Source organism: Festucalex cinctus, chromosome 6, assembly GCF_051991245.1.
Source record: "Festucalex cinctus isolate MCC-2025b chromosome 6, RoL_Fcin_1.0, whole genome shotgun sequence".
NCBI classification, from domain to species: Eukaryota; Metazoa; Chordata; class Actinopteri; order Syngnathiformes; family Syngnathidae; genus Festucalex; species Festucalex cinctus.
The window spans coordinates 4,236,910-4,261,802 of NC_135416.1; the positions used below are offsets into that span (position 1 = coordinate 4,236,910).

General features: G+C 41.0%; 1 protein-coding gene across 10 annotated transcripts in view; it reads left to right on the forward strand.

Annotated features, from left to right (window-relative positions):
- lrba (LPS-responsive vesicle trafficking, beach and anchor containing) overlaps nt 1–24,893 on the forward strand; it is a 200,085-nt gene that overhangs the window by 78,074 nt on the left and 97,118 nt on the right. For 6 of the 10 annotated variants that reach the window (XM_077523686.1, XM_077523683.1, XM_077523684.1 and 3 more), the window contains exons 36-38: nt 7,398–7,564; nt 24,014–24,138; nt 24,261–24,275. In XM_077523686.1, coding sequence (XP_077379812.1) covers nt 7,398–7,564; nt 24,014–24,138; nt 24,261–24,275 — 307 coding nt within the window. Of the gene's footprint in view, nt 1–7,174; nt 7,313–7,397; nt 7,565–24,013; nt 24,139–24,260; nt 24,276–24,893 lie in introns of those variants that run through there. The other 4 variants (XM_077523688.1, XM_077523690.1, XM_077523691.1 and 1 more) reach the window with 2 other exon arrangements.

Sequence of the window (24,893 nt, forward strand, 5' to 3'; positions counted from 1 at the left end):
CGCCTTGTGTGACTGACAGCTGCCACCGACTGCGCAAGCTGTCATGTCCTTGTCCAAACGATGACGTGCTACGTCATTATTAGAAAGTCTCACGTCCAGACAACACAAAGCTCGTTCATCAGTGCCCATTTAAGCACAATACGAGTCTTAATACAAAACGCTGACAATATGGTCACAATATATATTTTCTCCCGGCATGTTTTGCCATCTCTTTTGTGCTGTACAAGCCTTTCCCGGCAGACTGGAGTAGAAGACCATCAGGGGAACACAACTGTCTCAGTCCTGCTGTCTTGTCAGCATAATGAAGTCTCCTGGTACCTCCTCTGCGGCTCCTGACCAGTACCCACCCCCAACCACCAAAAGACGCTCCCAGTTTAGTACAGTGCCTTTAGTTGAGCTGCATTATCATTGGATTGTTATCCAGCTTCGGAGGAGTTTGTGTCTATAACGGAGGCGCTCTCCATTGCTCTTTGTTTGCGCCGGAGCGCATTAAACTGAACCCTAGATGATGGAAACAGCATCTTGAATGAATAGAATAGCGGTGCACTCCTGCAAGTGCCACATTTGTGTTCAGCTTCAGTTTCTAGAGTTCTCAATTTGGAGCTCGGGCAGTAGCGGTGAACTTGATGTGACCAACACACAACACCGTGTTCAGTTGTAGGACCAAGACTGACCTGTGAGAGGCACCATCGCACACTGTTTAAAAATACAAAGAAGAGTAAGTCAGAAGACGAACTTGTAAAAATGTCCGTTGTAAAAATGTCCAGCAACAGTGCGGGCTTCACTGAGCTTCCTCAATGGTTGAATGGTTTCACTTCACAGTCCCGAAATCCAACTTAGTGTTGACCACACGTAAGTATTTGCCATGGGAAATATCAAACAAGTTCAATATTGACGAAAGTTGTTGAACTTCTGACATTGGTATTAAATCGGAAGGCTGGAAACTACTCAAATTTGATGCAATTGTGGCCACTTCAATCCAAATAATTTCGGAATTAGGTAGTTCAGATATTTTGGTGTAGCCTGGCAATAACCAGATGGATATGCGCTTCACTCAAGTGAGTTCTTCGCAATATGCATCTGGAACCTCTCCACAGTAATTTGGTCGGGAAAAGGCGGGACATTCAGTACAATAATTCGAGCCGATTGGACGATACGTCATTCTACACGTTTGTTTTAACCAATCACGGCTATGGGTGAAAATTTCGTCTTCGGCCAAAAAACATACTTCGGTCAATGCTTAGTTAATTTTTAGAAGTTTCTCGTCAATCGTCAACAAAATGGACGTCTGTCATTGACAATATTGATGAAATGCCCACCTCTGGTCTTTGCTATGATAAACAGATCCACCAATTTTCCTGTCAGTCTAGGAAACTGATGTTGGGGTCCAATTTATTTATAACTTGTCAGGACACTTTGTAGCCTTAAGCTTCACAAATGCATAGAAAAAGACTCCACCGAATGCTCCCACATGCAAATAAAGGAGCGTGTGAGTTCGCTCATCATTATCTAAATGCTGCACTTGTCACATGATGCCTCCTTCTCTTCCTCTCAGTGGGTTGTGAGGGTTAACCAGCATAATTGGCAGGAGAACATAGGCTCATTACACCGTATCAGCCCTCTGTTTATCAATTAGAGTGACAGAGGAAGGTCCAAGGGGTGTTGCCGCAGATGAGGGAAAAAAAAGTGGAGATGGGGATTTAAGGCTCGGTTTGAGGACACGAGCACGCTTGATTTGCAATCTCTTGACGCTCGGCGGCACATCCGCCGGGCCGTCGCTCTGCGAGGGTCTCCAATTTCTCACGTGCGTTGACAAGTACTCCCGCGGGGGTTTCGTTTCCAACAAACGGGGGTCCGGATGATGGCGGGGTAATCTACCTTGTCCTTTTCCGAATGCAAAATCGGAAAAAGAGGGGATGGCGTTGTTAGAATGGGTATCCGGAAATTGTTGTTTTTTTTTTCGGGAAAATAAAAAGACCCTCTTGCACTTGATCCCTTGCCCCGGAGTTTCCAAATTGCAACATAAAACACCACCAGGGAATTCAGACAATGCGCACAAGGGGGAGAAGCAGACGAGGAAGGGAGAAAAATGAGGGTTTAAAAGAACAATGGCGAACAAAAGTCAGCAAATGACAATGGCTGACAGCCACTTCAATTCTGGAATGATGCCGCCTGTCATGCCGCCGCTCCTCACTATTGATTTCCCCCCCATGGCCCTCTCTTGGGGCGGGAAAAAAATCTAATCCAGTTGAAAGAGATCCCTGCTAGCGGCCATCAAGGTTAACGCAGCACAAAGTATCTTCCTCCTCCTCCTCCTCATCCTCTTGCGTAGGCTTTAATGGAACGGTCACCGCGCTTCGATGGCAGCCTCTTCGTCTCCTCCGCCCAAGATGAAACCCTCTCGTCCGTCACTCCACGTTTGCTGCCATCTTTGCATGCAAGTCAAGGACATGCCATGTGAAAAATATGGCACAGTGAACTGTAGCATGGTAAAAATCGGGAAAAATGGTCTAATTATTTTAACTCTTTGACTGCCAAAAACGTTTTATAACGATTCTTAAAATCACGACGTATGCCGCCATAAACGTTAAATAACGTCAACTATGTTGTGTGTTTTTTTTGTTTTGTTTTTAATCATTGGGCAGTGCAACAGCTAAATGCAGCACTGCCTGGTCAATAGGTTGTGGAATCAAAAACACTAACTATGGCCAGCAGATGGCAGCATTTCATCTCTTTACAATGGGGATGCCGGCGTATGAAATTACAATGCAACATGACGAAATTTGATTAAATGTAACTTTTTCAAGGATGATGTGAATGATCAAAATGACTTTGTCATATTATTTATTTTTTTTTGATAACGTGTGGCAGTAAAAGAGTTAAATGGAGGTGGCTGAGACTAAGCCTTGAAATTCTTACCCTATACTTACCGTTATATACGGTACAGGTTTAGAATTCTCTGCGCCGACTTCTTTCAGATATTGGGCAACATATTCGTCTCTAGAATGTCTTGGAAAGCTTTAGATTCAATTTGATCCAAAATGCTTGACCTGTTCCTTATCTTCAGATTTTTTCAGACGTCTGTTTGGTAGACATGTCCACTCATTCACCTCGATCTGTGAAACTGATGTCGGGGGCCTATTTTTTTATTTTTACCTCAAACGTTCTCTGCTCTTTTTGCCCAAATATTTTCAACCAAAATGGCTGACTTCCTGTTGTCTAATTAATAAGACTGTTTCTGTGCGTGTAGTCATGATGACGCCATGTATACGATATTTTCTCATTCCTGGTTGCATAAGGACTCCAAATTTGTCAGCCTGCGCAGAAAAACGATCTTCAAACGTAACCTTGGACCGTCTGTTTATGCATGGTTTTGTCTCAATGTCGCCACTTTGTACCATGATGTTGTTTTTTGGAGATGGTCCTTCTTCTTTCCACCTCACAGTCACTTCCCGGATTATCCCTCCCTCCCTCCTCCCCAAAAGACATCCACTGTTATTTATTTGACCGGTGAATGAATTGCGAGAAACGCAAATCCGCGTAATTGACTCGATTAACGCCAACCGTTATCCTTTGGTCTTCGTCGATGTGCTGTCTACGCAGGCAGGTTGGGCCCTGGAAGGTGCTGCCCACTATTAAAGTGTCGCGAGTCATCACGGCAAAGTGACATTCTGTTTTGGCAAATGCCAGAACAAGTATTTAGGGCCCGAGCGCCAGATGTTATTTATTATTATTCTTCCGATGAATTGGCTGCATTTGGGAGGCCTCAACATGCCCTGAAAACTCACTAATTTCTGAAAAGTGGGGAAACGTCACTACGTTAGAAAAGATTTGCCCCCAGCACCAGTCTCACAGATCAATGAGAAAATGGGTGGACTTGGATATCATACCAGGCTACATGAAAAATCTCAAAGACTTGAAATTGAAGTGCAATTTAGTCATTTTAAACGATCATAACAAGATGCACAAAAAAAGTCTCAAAGAGTAATGGACAAAGTTGAACAGGTGATCAGCCGTTTTGGTAGGAAGCCAACATTTTTGGAGTGCATCCTATTGTGTGCTGAGAGGTTTGGATCCCAAAGGGACAGGCACAAATAAGATTTTATCTTTTTATTCACATCGAGAGGCACAGAAACTAAGAGACGCTGTACACAGGAACAGGTGGACAATAATCCGGCAAAATACACACGATACTCAGACTCTTATCTAGACAGTCAATCAATCTCATTGGTTGTGGCTCGACATGTGAGTACCAGTAATGACATGGAATTCTCTGATTGGCTGTTAACCCAGTAATTACAGATAGTTCCTGACATCAACAAACATCATACAGCATAAAAGATTCCTGACATCACATAGTGCAGACATCACATAGCATAAACTAGTTGAAACTGGATGTGGTTACATCAATACCCAAAACAGACACGCAACAGGGGCGTGAACTCTGGCGCACGGTCATGAACTCGACTCAAACTTAACCCGGGCATGATCCCAGATATGAGACCAGACCCAAACATTACTCTTGCATGACTCGAGTCATGACACATCCCATTAAAAATGGCCTGCAACGTTTGAAAACATTTTGTTCACAACACCAGTTGTCACCCATCGACACAGAATTTGGTGGTCATGTCTATCATAAAGAGCGCACAAATCAAGTCAGCCATTTTTTGGCTGAATTGCATGAAAAAGGGGCGTGGAATTTAAAAAAATAATAATAATACAAAAAAGTCCCCCTTCAACAGTTTCACCAATCAAAACAATTCAGTTGCCATGTTTGTCTTGACAGGATGCGTGAAAAAGTCTCAAGGGCCCATGCTTGAAAATGAACAGGAAGGCAGCCATTTTGAGGACAAACTCCACCGGCCTGGAAAGTTTTTGCCGTGGCTACCGATGTTTGTCAAGCGACCCGGAACATTTAATTTAGTTTGCGTGCTTCCCTCAACGTTCCCCCGAAAAAGACTGCCGCTTCTGTCCTTTTCGTCGTGTTGACCTTCATTAACATTTTTAAGTCCACTTTCTGGGAGTGACCCGGCTAGTTAACTGCTATTTCTTCTCTCCGCTTCTAAACAAGCCTAACGGTGTGGTTTCATGGTGCTCGCTATGTGTTTTGGCCGGTAATCCTGAGGGAGAGGCTTTCTTTTTTTTTTTCTCAATTTGAACCATTCCTACCTTGGCTTTGGTCGAGGGAAGGCTCAATGAAGTGTTTGTTTATGCTCATGCCATCAGACTGCCGACTTTGCAAATCCCGGGCAGGAACGAGACGAGTGTAATGGAAATTTTACCGTGGCACCCGGCTAGATGTGATCACGTAATGCATTTCGTTTCGACTGGGTGAAGCAGGATGTGGCTCATCGCCCAAGGTTTTTGCAGTCCCTTAACTCTATTTTTCCCCGTGTTTATTACACAAATATAGACATCTACTCCTTCGTTTGGCGATTTTTTTTTGTACATTCTCCCCAATACATTGGTGCGTGAACCTCCTCTAATGAAGACGGATATTCACGTGACACTCACAGCCACCATTTTTGTGACTTAAATACCAAACTAGGGATGTTCGATACCACTTTTTTTCAGACAGATACGATACCGATACTCAGATCCTCAGTACTTACCGATACCGATACCAAGTGCCGATACCGGTTTGATAAATAAAAAAAAACATCACTAAAAATATTTTTAACAAAAACACTTAATAACAAAAAAAACAGCACGGTCACCCTCCAATAGTGTTAACGCTCAAAATAAAACACAAAAATGCTCTTTTAGTTTAGGATTCACAATTTTGAAGCATTTCCAAACCGGTGAAGTTTTGGTGAAAAACGCAAGACATGCTTGTGGGTTCATCGATGTCAAAACAGGAAGTGATCCTCATGATTTGCCATGGTGTTAAAACTGCTGCAGGGTAGCGCCAGCTACAGGCAAGGAGGACTCACTCAACGTCTCCAGCATCGGTCGCTTGTACTCGTCGGATTCACGAGTACTCGAGTACTTGAAAAAAAGGCTGGTATCGGCCCACTCGCCCATCCCTATTCCAAACGTTTACCAAGCCATCCTTTATCCCCCCTGTTGTACTCCCGTTTTACTCATCACGCTTGCCTGGAGGGGTCAAGGCCCGCTCCGAAGCCGCACAGAGACGTAGATTGATAATTAGGGGCGCTTGCGCCCGCAGAAATTCAGCCTCCTCTAATGTGATTTATATCTATGGATCTTCTGTCAGATATGAAGAGGAAGCAATTTATGAAGTGAACTTTTGGGGGGAAATGCGTTTTTAACCACCAACCATGCATCATCGTCTCATAAGACTAATTTTATTACACAGGATATGTGGAAAGTCGACACACTTCTTCACTTGAGTTGAGAACTGATTCCAAGCAGGAAAAGTGCGATAACATATTCCGACAGAGAAGAATGTCCTGGGTATCGTGTGATTGGGTGTGCCGCGGGGCATTAGTAGCCATGTGTCCACTGTTATTAATCAACATGACACCAGGACTGAAATTACCAACACTACCCCTTTTTTTTTTTTTTTTTTTTTCTTGCCCCCTTCTCGCATTTTCGTTGAGAAATTCCTTGGAAAATCAAGGACTTCCTAAATAGCAGCGATAAGGGGGTGCACCAGATTAAAACTGTAATGGCATCCTGGTAGAATGATATTACATTTACGAGTACAGAAAAAGATGAAATAATGCTTTTTTTTTTTTTTTGGAAGATGTGCTTGGAGGAGAGAAGGAGGTGCACCCTCGCTCTTTGTGCAGCTGCGTGGATGGAAGTATAATTCAATTTTTAAGTTTGATTGTTTCCCCGTGACCATGTTTACATGATTAGTTATGGTGTGTTCGTATTATTTGGTGCACCATCTCTCATCGAATCATGAACGTGTTGCGTGTGGTTTAAAAGTTTGGGAATTCTTCCATTAAACTTTCAGAATTGGGAAGTTTGTCAAGAGATTTTTGTGCCCATAGATCCCCCATTTGGTGCACCATGATGCTGGGTGGTGCATGGCTGAAAACATTTGATAACAGCTCCATTAAACTTGGAGAATTGTGTTTAATTGAGTTCAGAAATTTCTGTAGTACACAACCATTAAAAACGTGACTGCCTCTTTGTTTGAGGAAGTGTTTAGAGAACGGTGGGTGTGCCATCTTTTGGTGGTATGTTGAATGTTTTTTTTTTCTTTTTTGTTTTGTTTTTTTAATTATTGCCTTCATTGGTTTTTGTTCACAGTGTGTTTATAGTTCATAATATTCAATTATTTTGAGGATGTACGCAAGGGAAATGGGTGATACCACCTTTTGGGATTTCGAATGAGGTGTGTACCTTAAAAAGTGAGGGTGCGTCAGAGTCGCACAATTTACCCATACTTCATTTTTTTTTTCCTTGTTTCTTTCCTCCAGTCCAACTGCGCTCAGTACTCGGCCGAGAAGCGCGACGAGGAGAAAATGTGCGATCACCTGATCAGGGCCGCCAAGTACCGAGACCACGTGACGGCTACGCAGCTCATCCAGAAGATCGTCAACATCCTCACCGACAAACACGGAGCGTGGGGATCGTCCTCTGTCAGGTACTTCTTGTTTGTCGTTGACTTTTTGTGCCGATTGGCTGGGAGAAGTCACATGCAAGTTGATTGCGCTTGGTTTTCTTTTCATTATTTGTCCGTCCATCCATCCATCCATCCATCCATCCATCATCCAACCTGTCGTCCATCCATCTATCCAACCCATCCGTCCGTCCAACCCGTCCGTCCGTCCATCCAACCTGTCGTCCATCCATCCACCCAACCCATCTGCCCGTCCAACCCATCATCCGTCCATCCATCCATCCATCCGTCCATCCAACCCATCCGTGTTTCAGACAAATGAAACACAATATTAAAATGTCTTATTAAATGCAAGACATAAAGTAAAATAAATATAGAAGAAGATGAAAATATTATTCATTGATCTTTTGATCATGCCAAATCACATTAGATGAAAATGTAAAAGCAATAGCAATTGCGACAATATTAGAACATTTTGGTTGCAACTGTACGATATCTATTAGTATGTAACGGCCATGTGATGATGCATGTTAGTCTGCCGCCATTTATAGCCGCTTTTGTTTCCACGTCCATTTTATCGTCTTGTACTTCCATGTCCACGTCTCTCGCCTTCCTGTTCTCCTTTTCTTTTGTAGTGTACTCGCACAAAGGCCGTTCCGTTTCAAATGGAAGCACAAGCGCCGGCCTCAAAGTTTCCCATTACCGACCGTGGCGGCTATTGATGCTTTTCCTAATGGCCGCCGATGGGCGCGCCGAGGCCCCGCGCCAATGGCTCGGCTGGCGCTCTTTTCATAAATCACAATCAGTCCGGTGCCGTTACGTCAATATTTTTCGTCAATTACCGTGAAGGTCAGGTGGCGCAGCTTTCACACCAGGGCGGCAGAGAACTGTGCGGCTCTCATTGCGGCAACATCTGGCGCGGAGAAAATCATTAAAAAAAAAAGGAACACCTGCAGCCACATGCGTGAGATGTTTTTCAGATACAGAAACATGATAGGTTAGACACAAATTTAAAAAAATCCACAAAAACTATACAAAATTTAAAAATAAAAGAAATACTTATATTTTTTTTGTTAAAATACGACTTAAGCCAGTAATTTAAAAGGGTGATGATATCACGGGAAAAGTGCACAAATATTAGAAAAAAAGCGCACAATTAAAAATATAATACAATCGCTACAATGTTGCCTAAAAAGAAAATGGACCAACAGAACCAATTGACAGTGTTTTTATGAAAATGGAAGAGGAACACGTGCACCTGCAGCCACTTGAGGAAGAAATCAAACAAAGACAATATGCAGCCAACATTACAACCGTTTTGTTGCACACACCCGCCATTTAAAAAAAAAAAAAAAAAAAAAAAAACATATTCCCCAAAGTTTCCCTTCAATAAAGAGTCGGGGAATGAAAATATTATCTCTGTCGGCTGCTGGGAATTGTTCCCGCCGTCTAATATCACCGTGACCCGCCTGAACGCAATTTGTGTCTTAATATCCAGCTTCCCGGCAGCCGCGGCCTCGGGAGGAAACGGGCGTTATGTGAGTTGTAATTTTTTTTTTCCCCGCCTCCGTCTTTATGTTTGCGCGTTTGGCCTCCGCCGAGGATTGCCGCCCGCCAGACAAAAGGCAGCATCCGTCGTTTTCCGCGCCCTCGTCTGTCACGTCCCGCGTCAGGACGTCTGCCGGAAAGCTTGACGGATAGGGACTCGCCTGTTCTCGTGTACTCCTCGGCTTGCCCTATTTTCTTGGAGTGAAAGTGAACATCGCGGGCAGTGTATGCTTTGACGCAGTCTATCCACGCCGCGTTTATCCGGGTCAGGATCCGTCATTCTTAGAAAGTCGGCCGACATGATGGCTGACATGAGTTGCACCTTCTGTCCCTTTGCTAATTTCTTCAGTGTCGCATCCGGGACGTACTGAAAAATCTGGATCCATGCACTTTTATAATCGTCCTAGCAGGTGCTATTTCTAGTACCTACTCAGCAGGAGTTCCGGGCGTACAGCCATATGGGTGACGTAAACCAATATGGACGCTCGTATCGAAATGACACGAATAAAACGTGATTGTTTTAATGAGCAATTTCCTTTTACGACGCACGTTACATCCCGAACAATTCTACAGGACGCCCGTAGGGATGCAAGTCATTTCTCTGGCGGTGTTGTCTTCTTTTTATGGCCGCATCAGCATCCATTTTTATTCCGGCTTTATTCCGGGGCTCCTCACCTCCCTCCCACCTCCTCCTTTTCCCTCTTCCTCATACGAGCAGCTCATTTTCTGCAGCAGAGGCGCTCTAATGGACACCCTTAGGCTAGAGGCTTCCCAGCCGAGGGACATCCATCTTTTTGGCTTGTCACGCTCCCGCCCGGCGAAAAATCTTTGTGATGTGCACTCCAATTTTTCCCCACTAAATCAAATCTTCCGCCCCTTCAGAAAAAGACGAATGCGCCGCGAGGTCGCCTCGCCGCCGAGGAAATCAATACGGGCAAAATTTAAACAGTATGGCCCGTATTGATCGCGAGATGGGAAACGGACAGCTTTGTAACTGCTCCGCCGGACAGTTAGCTGACCTGTAATGGACAAACTATTGATATTAGCATTACTTTTTCATCCTGTCCTGTGTCATTTTGTGCTACTATGCCCCCCTAGAGAAAATATTAGAACACACTCGAATAGACACAGAATGTTTTTGTTCTTTTTACTTTAACTTAAATAACCTTGTCAGATATGCACCCCATGTCAAAAATAATATGGATAATCAATTACTAAAAGAAAATAAACTGAAAAATGACGGATTCTTAAACCATTCTTATAATTTAGAAAACATTTTCCAATTAGAATTTTTTTGGGTCAAAAAATGAAAAAAATTTGAAAAACAAATTTGGATTGATTTCTTATTACAATAATAATAATAATAATAATAATAATAATAATAATAACAATATTCAGAACCCAAATCTTTTTTTTTCCAGCAATCAGAATACTTAGAATTTAGAAAAAGTTAGAAAAGTTATCCAATTTAGAAAATATTTTTTGAGAATGACCTTTTTTGTGAATTACATTTTTTTTGTAGGATTAGAATTGAATAAAAACACAAAACAAAAATAAAAATTTTGACAAAATTGATCAGATTTATACATAAAAAAAAGAGGGAAGAAAAACAGGTAAGGATGAATTCTGGGGATTCATCCAATTATAGAAATTGGACTAAAACTGAGACAAAATTTTAAAATGGCAGACAAAATTAACACTACTGATGTGTGACATGCATGCATGCATGTCATTAATATTGTTGCTTGTTTTGAGGCTTGATCATGAAATTGACTCGAAAAAAGCCTTTGCTGAGCTTCGCACCTTCCGGCGAGCTTCCTGGAGACGGTGCGTGCGCACGCTCGACGCCGAGGACAGTCCTGTTCACCTCACAAGACAAATGCGAGCATGAGAAGCCGCGGCAGCTTGATGAATCTCTCCGGGGACGCTTCTCCTTTCCAGACCTAAATCACAATTATGATACATAATTGTAAATGTATCGCACGCGTTCAAACCGAGGCCTGCAGTATGTCTACGTCGCCCCTTCGCGTGTAAATTCCTTTTTCTTTTTTTGGTCTTCGTGCTACCAGGCTGAAAAAGGAAATAGGACTTTGGCACGTCAATGGAGATTATCAGCGTTTCGTGTACACGCACCCTCGGAAATGCGTGACACGACACCGGCAGGAAGACGGAGAGAGGACGGATGAAAGGCAGAGTGAAAAAAAAAATCATCTAAAGTGCAGATAAAGACAACATCCTTTCCTCTGGTCGCAGTGTACATCAGCGAGTGTACAAAATCGGCACGTAAAAAGGTCGTCAGTGTTGTTTGCCGGCTACGAGAAGTCAGCATGCGTAACAGCTGGGAAATGAGTAAATATTCCCCAAATTTAGCCCCATTTGAAATCATGTGTAGCAGCGCCATCCATTTTCAATTATTTTGCGCGTTTATGAGGAAAAACACTCAGAGCAGATGTTTGTCATAAAAGTCAAATCAAATTAAATCTGCCGAGTTGCACTCAAACATGATATTTCTCAAAGCAAATGCTGGGGGAAAAAAATAGGATAATTTACGAAGAGTTTGTTACGATCGCTGGTCATGGCCCAACCCCAAAAAAAACAAAAATAAATAAATAAATAAATAAATAATAAGAATATATCAACCTCCTAATTTAAGAAAAATCTAACAGCACACCACCAAACAAAAAATATGAATGCTGAAATAAGAGATTGATTGATTGATTGATTGGGTTTTATTGAACATATAAACACATCACAAGTATAAAATACAAGTTGTAGTTAAAAAAAGAAAAAGAAAAGGAAATCGTAACTAGTATCATAATTTACATGTTCAAAAGGATTAGGAAGAAGTACAAAAACTTATCTAGTCCTACTCCCTAATGCTTCTATCATAATAATGATCTACTAAAGTTGTTCTTAACTAGAAATTGCGTGGGAATGCTGAATGCTAAGATTTGAATGCATGTGGAATGCTTATGAAGTAAATGGAGAGATAAATTATGAAATCATGACCTCCTGGTTACTTTACCAATGAGCACTATCAAACACCTGGTAATGATAAGTTTTATGTATGGAATTGGGCGTGGCTAGCGACACTTAAAAATAGTTCAATGTCTATCCCATTGAAAATGAATGGGGAAAAGTTGATACTTAAGGTTACATTGTGCAAATACTGTAAGTCATGTGGAATCAGACGATTATATACCCCGGGAGGCGTCAATTTTTGAAAACAAGTTGAAATTTGAACAGTGTAAATCAGAAGTATTATGTGGGCAAAAAAGTGTGGAGAATAACGATCACAATTAACATGTGGGAATGCTTCAGAATTCCCACAATAACATAAAAGTTAAACAATAGAAAATAAACAAAATATGATTATCTTATGTGCACACAAATATTAGTATGAGTTATAAGTCCTTACCCATGACATATACGCAAAGAAGAGAGAGCAAAAGTAAAGCCCTACATAAACTGAACATACAGTATGTGGGCACACATGCGCATAATTAATACATGCACATATAAACATACATACACACAAATTTATTTACATTTTTACCCAATTTGCATATTTTTCTATGATCTTTTAAACCCTCTTTTTAAATACAGTAATTGATTCATATTTCTCCATATTTGGACATAATTGATGATGATAAATAATGATGATCTTGTCTCATTTTACTTAGATATTGTTAAACGGTGTTCAATCTGCGAATGTTGAATTGAACCTCACGGTGATAAGCTGGCAGGAAGCCATGACAACTTGCTGCTGTTTGAATTGTGTTTTTGCTTTGACTTGTGAAGCGCAGTTCCGCATCGCAAATTAGTAAACGATTCCCAAACTTGAGATCGGAATTCCCGTCGTAACCCGAGTCGATTGTAACCATTTTAGAAACAAATCTAAACACAAACTGGACGTCACGCTGAGCTTTCGCAGCTGTACCCGTCCCACAGCTCTCATCTCGTCCAACTACTTCGGAAACAATTAGCCTCCGCCCCCATCCATCCTAAACATACATTACGAAGAAATGTAAGCAATCTTGCCTCCTGTTATGGACGTGGGACAACATGGATGTTTCCAAGACGTCTGACAGATGTCAAATAACAGCACGCATCCTATCGTGTGACCAAGCTTGTGAATGCGTGTTACAATGTCGCCCCAAAATGCTAACATTTACCGCCGGTGTGTATACAGTACAGTGTTGCGGGGGAATGGCAACCACGTGTCACGGCGCGGCATATTGACAGCTGAGGATGTCCATATGTTAATTTGTTAACACGGGCCGAAAAGCTGCATCGCAGATGTAAATGTTTGCTAAATGGTTTTGGAATGAAGGTCAAGTTCAACGGCTACTTGATGATGACGTGCTTTCATTCGCTTTTTTATAGACGGATGATGATGTCATCAAGAAATGACCATTCTTTTCTTTTAATGGTTTGGAACCTTATTAACTCTGTTTGCTGATTATTTTTTTGTTGTTATTGAGACAGCATGTCTACCAAAGAGAGTGCATAGATTTGAGCATCTTTTTGCACAACAAAAAGTTATTTTATTTCAAATTATAAAGACTCGCTGTTGGGTAGACATATTTTATTCTGCCAACAACTGGTTATTAGATTATTAGTTTGTCTAATTCTACTACATTTGCTACATTGTGCTGAACTTAAAAATGTTTTTTTGTCATTTTAATTCATGTTAATAGTTGAGTAATCGTGTGGGTTTTATTCACAATAATAAATGGATGATCATAGGGCTGCTCGATTATGGGGGAAAAATAATTATCACAATTACTTTGGCAATAATTGAAATCACGATTATTCAAATGATTATTTATTTTTTGGTACAAAACAAGAAATTGTTTAAGTATTACAAAATATTAAGACCAATTAAAAAAAAACAGAAACACTCTAATTATGTAAGTTCCTTTTGGACCAAACAGAATTTATTTTAATATATATTTATAATAAATTTATGTTGGTAAAAACTTGAAGTTAGAGTGCGGCATGTGCACTATCCAGTAGGATGATTTTATTGGTACAAAACAAGAAAATGTTTAAAGTAAAAAAAACAAAAAATATTAAGACCAACAAAATTCTTTGAAACACTATAATTATGCAAGTTCCTTTTGGAGGAAACAAAATGTAAAATGTAATGTATAAAATAAACAAATGAATCACAGAGGAATAGTAAAAAAATAAAAATAAAGGTATAACATATTTATAATTACTGAAGTCACTGTACTTTGAAAACATTCTCTTTTAATAACGTCTTTGGCTCTTCTTCCACACGGTCTGCTTAACAGCTCTGGAATGTCTCATTGGGCGCTATGAAAGATGGCTGCCCTCGACTGGACTTGGGTTGCAACTCTCAGATTTATGAGTTTCATATACCCTTTAGAAAGTATATGGCCAAGGTCACGATAAAAGGTGGGCTGATCAATATCTGAATGAAAAACCATTGAGGAGTCTCCCCCCGCACTTTCTCGCCAGGTGCAATATGTGGCGCGTATCGATTGTCGGGGGCCAGTAGTTAGTCAAAGGCTATCTCCTTTGACTACCACCTCCTCTTCCAACCTGATAGATTGGTACACTCAACCACAGCTGTAATTACGCCCAGGCGCCAGCAGGTCATTTATTTGGCTTGCTCCCCCTCAAAAATGGCCTTTATCTTGGGAATCCAGCACTTCCTGCTACCGCCGAGGAACAAACGGGGACATGTAAAGAAGCTGTGCAAGAATAAAGAGCCTAAGGGGCATATTCAATAAGAATGCGCTCCGTCCGGTAATAGTGCGAAAAACTGCGCCCACAAAGCTGACAGCTTGGAGCAAATTTGCACCTGATTTACCACACATGGCAATGGATTTGTGCCAAGAACATGGTTGTTATAGTAGCAGTTGCGACATTATCAGAAAGCGAGGTTGGACCGAGAGTAAGCGGCCATTAAGCTGTACAGAGCCGGGACGACGACGACGTCATTCATTCATAAAGTACAAATTATTGGTGCGATCGTTTTTTAATTAAAAATATATTTCCAGAGGTTGTCGTGGGCATACAGTATGTATCTGGCACGTAAAAATGATCGTAAAATGCCTCCCCGCCATTGCCGATCAGCCCGGGTTACGTTATGTGTCCTAAAACAAATATAGAAAAATTTTCCCCTCCCTCTCTCTCTCTCTCTCTCTCTCTCTCTCTCTCTCTTTCTCTCTCTTTCTCTCTCTCTCGCTCTCTCTCGCTCTCTCGCTCTCTCTCTCGCTCCTCTCTTTGTGATCAGCCCGAGATGCACCATGCCATGCACTGCTGTCATGATCCGGGGATCGAGGTTGCAGCAGGTTAATACATGCTTTCCAAAAACGTTATTTGCGTCACGCAAACTCGTGTGGCTATTTGTGCTGCCGTGAATTGGACGCTGTATATCAATGAGTCTCATTTGCATTGGGTGCGCATATTTTGCATTTAAATGGATGCAAATGACCCAATTCACATACGCGCAAATAACACCGGCGCACAGTGACGCAATCTGTTTGGCAGAGTGCTTAGTGATGGATTTCCCCATCTGCGCATTTAGTGAGTTGGACACTCCCAGATTGTTCCATTTTTGCCGGTTAGCGCGGTGCAAAGGCGACGCAAACTAGTGAATAGGCCCCTTTGTGTTTAACTTTATTGCTATTATCCAAATAGTGGGCATCTCCAGTAAATGACGAACTTTTTGGGGTGGGCTTGACATTCTCGAAAATGCACCAATTTTTGCAAGCACGTTTATTGCTAATGAAATTGTATGTATGTTCGGATCCCAAACATGAGCCACATCAAAAATCACTCAAATGCACACCTAATTGTGTGGACGTGTCTATCATAACAGGACACAAAAAAATTCTCAAGGACCCATGCCTAATCGAATATCTTGCTTTAATTTTGATGAATTTGTGGCTTTTTTTGTCATTTTTTTTATTGTTCAAAGACTTTGCCATTTTATATACAATAGAACAGGATACAATATTTCTTGTTTTTAATCCCCCTCAGCAAATTATCCCCATCTAACCTTGAGCTCCTCCGCCGTTTTTTTGTCTTACTTTTCGAGGTGTGACGGACACGCCGGGCCGCGCCGTCAGATTTGTCACCGCCGTTCAAGAGCATCTCTGAAAGCTGGAGGTCAGGGGGATTATTAAAATGGGCCGGTAATGGCAGAATTATGCAACCTGGGTCCGGCGGATGCCCCTCATTACCCGGCATGCGGCGGTGATGAATGGCCGTAACGGCCTGTTGTCAAAAACACGGGGACAAAAAAAAAAAAAATGTGACGCTTCATCTAAAATACAGATGGGGCCACTTCAGCGCCGGCTGGATTTACAAATAATCGTCACCTTTTTGTTCATGGCTTGGCTACTTTGTTTTGCCAACTTTGATCAACATTTACTATTTAATGTTTTAAACATCACAGGCTTGATTCATGATAAAATAGTGATGATAATTATTGTGTCATTGAGCGCCTTTTTTGACACTCAATTTTTACTGAATGTAATTGCTGCTAATTGTAAAGGCGCACATTAAGCGGCTGATAATTAGGGCTCAATTTGCATCCTTTCATTTAGTGGCGTGGTACCGGGAGCCCCTTTGCCTGCCACCCTGGGGAGCGCTTTGATCCACACAAGCTGCTTGGATGCAACATCGCTGCATCTTGTTTTAGTCTACGGTGCTTTTTGAAAGCTCTTGGATAAATTGGAGTTAATTGGCACGACTGCTCAAAAGTATACAGTTCAGTCTGTGTACAGACTGCTCAGAAGTATGCAGGGATCACAAGAACCAAGTGAATTTATTCGTAAGCCTTTTCTTGTGAGAATTTAGTAGCATTTTAAACAAAAAGCCGGTAAGTGCTAATGGCGAACGTTGAGTGCCTAACATATTTTTGGATTGATGTGAAAAATGTGTTTTTCCCACTAAATTCTCTTGATGTCGTGCATTGCATTGATTCAACTCTAAGATTAAAACCGGAGTCTTTACGTTTGTTTCGTTTCAGGTGGGAAAATAGTAACAATTTTGTATAAAAGGTATTTAAAAAAATAATAATTATTGTGGAACACAAAAGTTCAGTTAAATCAAAGTATGGGCGACTGGCTTCGCCAACATTTTTACATAAGGTCATGCTTTGACTGAAAAGCCTTACAGCAACATTTCGTTAGAAGATGCACTCCAAACATCTATTCTGAAACATGTTTAGCACCCAAAACACCAGTAAAAGGTCACTTAAAACAAAGTAAGGACAACCGACTTCCCTCTTCATTGCCTTTGGAGAGGTATGCGATTTGAAGGACATTTTTACAGTCGTGTAGTTTTTGACCGCTATCATTTTTATTATTGGACATCTGCACTGTCAAATACCAACAAGCATTTAATCAAAACAAAGTAAGGGCGATTGGCTTTCCGCTTCACTGTCTTCCAGGAAGTATAAAGTGCAAAAAGATAACTTTACACTGATTTGAAGAACGGTTGTACGGTGACCGTTATTATTGGACAAGTTTAGTGTCAGAAACACCAGTAAACGTTTACATTAAAACAAAGTAAGGGCAATTGGCTTTCTTTTTAAGCATTAGCGCAAGTATGAATTTTGAAGTTTAGCTTTACATGACAAGTTCAATAGAAAATACATTAGAAAATGATGTTATTGGAGAAATCTAGCATCACAAATGCAATTCAACTTTAAATTAGAAGAAAGTAAAAGCGATTGACTTTGCTCTTCACTGCGTGTGAGAAGCATGCCCTTTGTATGACAGATTTACACTGTAGTACCTCATAAAAACACACAACTAACTACTATGATTGGGCAAGTTTATACCAGAAATGGCAATAAAAGGTTTATAAAAACAAAGTAATAACCCTTTGAAGGTTGCATCAAATGACAAGTGGTGTCTTTTGGAAGCCAGTATAGTGTTTCTGTGACCTTAACATTACCTCATCTGCCAAACATTAGCGAAGGTGAATTAACATACACACATGTAGATGCTCTCCTTAAAGGTACACGGGGGAAAATCATACGAGTGGGACTTAATCACAGCAAACAATCTCGAGTGGGAATGTGTTTGCGCCCCTTTTTTTTTTTTTTTTTTTTTTAATTTGAGTCTGGAGGCGACTCGCCCAAGCGCCGGGCTCTTTGTCAAAAGAGCATGGCAGTGATCGCCCCACATGACAAATCCTCAATCTCGCCGTTTCGGCCCAACAGCCTCTATGCAAATGGCGCCGCAAAAAAAAAAAAAAAAAAAAATGAACCCCCGCTTTGCACGGCGGCGGCATTTGAGCAATTTGAAGGGGGCCGCCAATAGTGGAGCGGCATTAATGTCAAATAAGCGAGGGCCAGGAAATCCTCTCCTCTCATTGACCGTACAAGCAAATTAATTTAGTGGAAAAGGTTATGTATGACTGTTTGTGCCCAAGCGCAGTCACTTGCGGTGATATATGAACGCGCGCTCGCTCGCTCGCTGCCAGAAAGGTCATCTCGTATCATTTACATAGCCCCGACATTTGCCGTACTCGCTCACACGTTCCGGAATGGAAGGGAAAATATTTCATGGCGTTTATAACGGCATTTTTTTTGCCAATCCTGGATGGCAAATAATTTGTGTTAAACACACTGAAAAGGCCACAGGGGGACGTTGAAGAAGCACAATGCGTTTATGTTTAAGGCCAGCAATTTCTCTAAAAAGAACAATTGTGCTATTAAAACATCAGTTGCGAGTAAAAACTGTTTGAGGATTATACCCGCAAATTGAACAGGAAGTTATCGAGTTTGGTTTGAAACTGCCATTTCAGTAGAAAATTCCATGAAAATTGACCTGGAAGGTTGTGGGGGGACAACATGGAAAATTAGCCCGAAATCTTGAAATAAAACTGGGTAGATACGTCAATCATAACAAGACTCAAAACTCAAAACCCATGTCTGAAATTGAACAGGAAGTCGGCCATTTTAGTTTGAAGCTGTTATGCGGCATTCGAGGATGGTCGGAAGTCGGATTTTTCCGAGTTCAAACCAGGAAGTGGGTACAGGAACACTCCCCCTTGAACTCGGAAATTACACTTGCGAAGTTGAAAAAAAAAACAAAGCAAAAAAAAAAAAAAGGACCTCGACTTCACCGACGGATTACAGGTGACGTCACACTTAAAATTTACTTGATTAAAAAACTAGACAGCTTTCTTCATTCATAAATATTCAACATAACTTCACGTAACGCAACGTACATGACAGTATGCTGCTATCTCCATGCATGAAATTATACGGTGAACTACTGAACTGTATGGAATGCCTATGAAATAAAAACAATAAATAAAGCAAAATTACGAGAAGGTAAGTTTGCTGGAGGTCAAAAATGAGTTTTAAGAACCAAAATAAAAAAAAATAAAAAAATTTACCACTATCCGCCATTTTGGTTGTTTACTTTCGCCTTGAACGCTTTCAGGTCGGAACTGGGGAAAAAATAATTTGGATATATCCGATTATGCAGCAATAGTATGTTTGATGAATTCTATGGAAAGTAAGATGTGTCATGAGTGGGTCATGCCAGGGTTGTGTTTGGGTCATGCAGGGGCATGACAGGGTTATGTTTGGTTCATGCAAGGGTTATGCTTACTGTCGTGTCTCGGGTCATGGAAGGGTTATGTTTAAACCTAGGGGTCTGGCATCCTTTGAGGGGAGGGGAGGGGGGGGGGGGGGGTACTGTCATGACCGTGTTGCCTGTGTTATTTCAGCCAATCAGATAATTCCATGTCAGTCCTGTTACCCACGTCTAGCCACAACCAATCAGATGGATTCGTTGTCTATATAAGCCTGTCTGAGGAGAATGTGTTTTTGTCGGATTATTACCTCTGTTCCTCTGTGCAACTCTCGTTGTGTCTCGTCTAGTCAAGTTTGTTCGACGCCTCTCGATGTGAATAAATTGTTCAAATCTTATTTGTGTCTGCGGTTTTGGGATCCAACCCCAGAATATAAGATGAAATCGTTTGAAATATGGCGGTTCTGTTCTGAGGGTATTTTGCCACACGTCTTGAGTCTGTACGGATAATTAATTTGCTTCTCTCTTCATCTTGTGTTCATCAATACAAACGGAAATATGGTCTGAAGCGTTGGTTGTTTTGGAAGACAGTTTTGTACTGTGGTCAAGGAGGTGACATCCGGCACCGTTTGTATGTAATTTTTATCTCTGTGCATTATTGATTCAATTTGATCTGCCGGATCAGAGACAAGAATCTGGCTGTGGTTTCTTATCACGCGTTCCCTTCGGTGGTAGCATTTCGTGTATCTCAAAACACTTTTTTTACGTCCTGTTATGTACTGTTCTACGATATCAGTGCTAAACGTATAAATCAGCCCCTCCCCGCGCTATATTTAGACCCAGCGACTTAACGAGAGAGCTGTCCACCTTGCTTTTTACGAGCGCACTAATTAGTAATTACACAAAAGTGGTCCGCGTGATCCGCCGCACGTCGCCCCCCCCCCCCCCCCCCCCCTTTGTTATTTTAATTGTTGTTATTTTGAAGCGCGGCGCTGGCGTGGCAGTAAATCGCGCCAAGGACACGCCCGAGCGGGATGAACGAGCGCTGAATAATTTATCGCCTTTGCGGAAGCGCGAGCGGTCGAGGTATCTTTCACGCGCCGCCGTCATTAAGGACCCCCATCGTCACCCCCTCCTCGCCCGACACTGGCAGAGGTGCCCCCCCAACATACTTCACCATCCTTCCGATGACTAATTACACCAGCTCACCACTTCACCCTCCTGATGGATTAATGTGCATTGTGCGAGGCGCATATAGGACAACCACCCCACCACGACCTCCTTTCGGGATACGAGAGACATGTTGTGTCCTGATCCGGAGCTCAATAATTATTTTCCTTACATGAACGCCATCGCAGGCAGAATGATGAAGTGCGCGCACTATCGCAGACAAACACAACACTGCGGGGACGCACATGAAAGGATGAAGACCCAAAATAGTGACTGGCGAGAGAAGTGGGGTAGAGCCTGGACGGGTTGCCAGTTAACTCATTTGCTCCCAATAACGTGTAAATACGTTTTTTTTTTATGTTCTAAGTGTCCCAAAGACGTATTTATACGTTTTTGTTTGGGGGTTTTTTTATGCTAGAGAATACAGAAAGCTTTGATGCCTCTCAACTGCAAAGAACGGTTGCAGAAATGGTAGTTTTTACACAAACGGCCAGCAGGTGGCAGCAGAGCAAAGGAGATCAACCAGGGCCATCTAGAAAAAAAGCTAAAGTACTTACAATTTTAAATACATTTGTGAAAACTGATGAAACTTAGCTCTCTTCTAATGCTAATTGCTGCAAAACGGAAACGGATAGAAACATACTTTTTTTTTTTTTTTCCCTGATGAAAGAAGAGACTTTAATCTTTCTTTTGGTAGGTTCCATGCTCTTATAGCAATTGAACACAATATTCTGTGGGACTTGCAAAATCAGTCAAAATCCAGTAAAACAGCCGGGAGCGAACGGGATTGTGAAATGTGAAAATGGCTGGGAGTGAATGAGTTAAATTAAAGAGGTTGCTTTGAGATATGAGTGACCAGACGTGGGATTTCATGAGATATGAGTACCGTAAAATAATCATGGAACATGGTCATACTATCAGTCAAAATGCTCAAAAATCGCTGGCACTCCAGGTTTTTAATGAGTGCAAATGGCTGGTGTTAAATAATTTTATGCTAACGAACGATTAGAAACACCAATAGCATGCTAATGCTTAGCATCGATAGCCGCAGTTTTAGAGGCAATTCGTATTTGAGCGTAAACTGTTTCGTAACAATTTGAGGTAGATAATATAACAATCCTCATAGGCATATATTCTTTATCCTCTGTAAAAATCTGTGGAAAAAAATGACCAGTACAGTATCTTACCATAGAATTAGGAAAAAAGTATATTCTTATTCATTTATGTCTGCATGACTTTACATTATGCTACCTCCCGATGATAAAGACGGGCACACCAGAAGGAGCAGCACAATAAATTGAATTGCAGCATTAAATTATGACGCATTCCATTATTTTTTTTGTTATTTATTATTTATTAGACTATTTTTCATTCTTAAAAACGCAAACATTTTATTGTGGGGCTGCCATTTCCATTCATTTAAATAAGGAAATTTGATTTGAGATATGCATGTTTTTTTAAGATACAAGCCTGGTCACAGAATTAATTCTACTTGTATGTCAAGGAAGCACTGCAATCTCAAATAAGGCTACTCTGATGCATTTGGTTTTGTAGTGACAGCGTAGTAATAGAGAGTTTCTGACTTTTTGGTGAGGTAAACCCTGAAATGAGATTTGATATTCATTTATACAATTTTTTTGTAGTGCTTGTCCAAAACTTCACGATTTCTATCTGACTTGCGTTAACATTCTGGCCTTGGTGGCGACCTTAATAGTTTTATCCATAAGCTAAAGCTGATGCGTGATGATTCCTTGTTAAACTCCCAAGCAGACGTTTTGGTTTTAAGAGGCCCGTTTTGGAGAAATTGTCGTCATTCTCTCCCGCAAAGCTCTTTTAAAGGCCGCAGTGTGATCGTTGCCATTAGAGAGGAAGATTTGTGAGGCGGCCCCAGCTGGAGCATAAAGCACGCCGGGGTTTCCTTCCATCAGCCGCCGCGCCGCTAAAACCATAAACATTGTCGCCCTGCACACCAACAACACACACACTCCACATATGACTAGTTTGCAAAATAACCGACGTTTTCGTTTTTTTGTTCCATACAGTTAGTTTTCCATTCATCATGATGTATAGGTAAAAAATGGGGAGGGGCTGACTTTTTAGCATTATTCAGTATCGTACAAGTGGAAATAAAAAAAACCCCATTAGGTTACATGTATTTTAAGTTGTAAGCAAATAAATAAATGAATACATAAATAAATTACGGAAGCATATTGCATTAATTTGAAAAAAATAAATAAATTCTGACTAATTTTTTGGGGAGCTTTGTTTTTTTTGTGTAATTTTTTTATTTTTCTGTTTTACTGATTATTTTTTCTGTCATAAAAAAAAATATTCCAAAAAAACGGAATTAAAAAAAAGGGTGGGGGGGACATTAAAAAAAAAAAAAAGAGAGAGAGAAAAATATTCCAAAAAACAGGGGAAAAAAAATTATTCAGAAAAACAAAGCACTGACTTCTGTTTTTCGGAGTTTTTTTTTTTTTTTTTTTAAGTTTTTTTTTTTTTTTTTTGTGTGAACCTCTGAACTCCAAGTGACTTGTTGCAGACCACTGACCTGTACAGTATATGTGACTGGATAGCCAATAGCCCATATACGCCAGCGCAAGTCGTTGAAGTCATAGGGCGGCCATTTTGTTATTCCCACCTCGCAAGAAGACTACTGTATAAACTATATGTTATACGTACAGATAAATAATCCCCCCCCCCCCCTGTTTTCCCCCATGTTTTACTGAGTATTTTTTTTTTTCCTGTTTTTCGGAATATTTTTTTTATGACAAAAAAATAAAACAAAGCTCCCCCAAAAAATTTGTCCGAAAAACAGTTTTTTTTTTGTTTTTTTTTTCCCCAAGTGAATGCAAGACGCTTCCATAATAAATAAATAAATAACTACTGCACTTAAATTTCCGATTTTGTTTTCCAGTTCCTAAAGATTTTATGTATTGTACTTGAAAGTTAATGCTAATACATGGGCTTTTTATTTTATTTTATTTTATTTTATTTTATTTTATTTTATTTTATTTTATTTTATTTTATTTTATTTTATTTTATTTTATTTTATTTTATTTTATTTTATTTTATTTATTTTAACTACTGTTTACAAAGACACAACAATGGCGGCTTTATGGGGCCCGGCCCGAGCGCTCATGCCGGGGCCCGAGCCCGTAGCACGCTGGCTGGGTAATTGCTAACACATGTGCTCGTACCTCTGGCCGTCTCTCTGCAGCCGGCCCAGGGAGTTCTGGCGCCTGGACAACTGGGAGGACGACTTAAGACGGCGTCGCCGCTTCGTCAGGAACCCGTTGGGATCCACCCACTCGGAGGCCACGCTCAAGGCCGCCGGCGAGCACGGTGAGTCGGCTTTTTGCTGCTATGCCGTTAGCGGCAGGTATCAAATTGAACTCGCGTGATGTGATCTGAGTGGCAGACGTGTTGTAAAACGTTTATTTCTCTGTTCCTTTGCTACAAAACAGTGGCGGGTATCAATGGTAAGTAACATTTCCATTCCCTTTTTATTTTCTGAATATGCATTTGGGAATAATGGTGGCTCCTGGTTACCAACTTTAAGGTGTATATTTTTTTTTTTTTTTACAATTTAAAATGGTTTCCAAGGTGTCTTAATATGTTTGTGACCAACCTTGGCTCACTTTCACGAGACAAGGGCTGCCCCACAAAACAGCTTTTATTTTCACTGGTGGAGGAAGCACTTCATCGCTAAGCTGCCACGTTACACTTTGTCAATTTGTGTGCAGATATTATGTGCATGTGGTGCATGAAGCAGATACATCACCAAACCCAAATAGTGCCCCATGTGGACAACTGTTGTAATCTGGCCATCCAAAATCAATGCAGCTCTGCTTACCTTTTGGTTTTGATTTGCTCGTGTAATCTGGCTGCTTGAAAATGGCTTGCCTTGCCTGGCTTCCAGGTCATGGGTGGAGTCATTTGGTGTGGGTGGAGTTACTCTGTGAGATTATTGAATGAGTATTTCATCACAGTATGCCACAAATAGCTGAAAAAGGGACAGGGAAAGGCAGCAGAAAGTCATTATTAGTGTAGTTTTTATTATTATTATTATTATTATTATTATTCAATTTCATAATAGT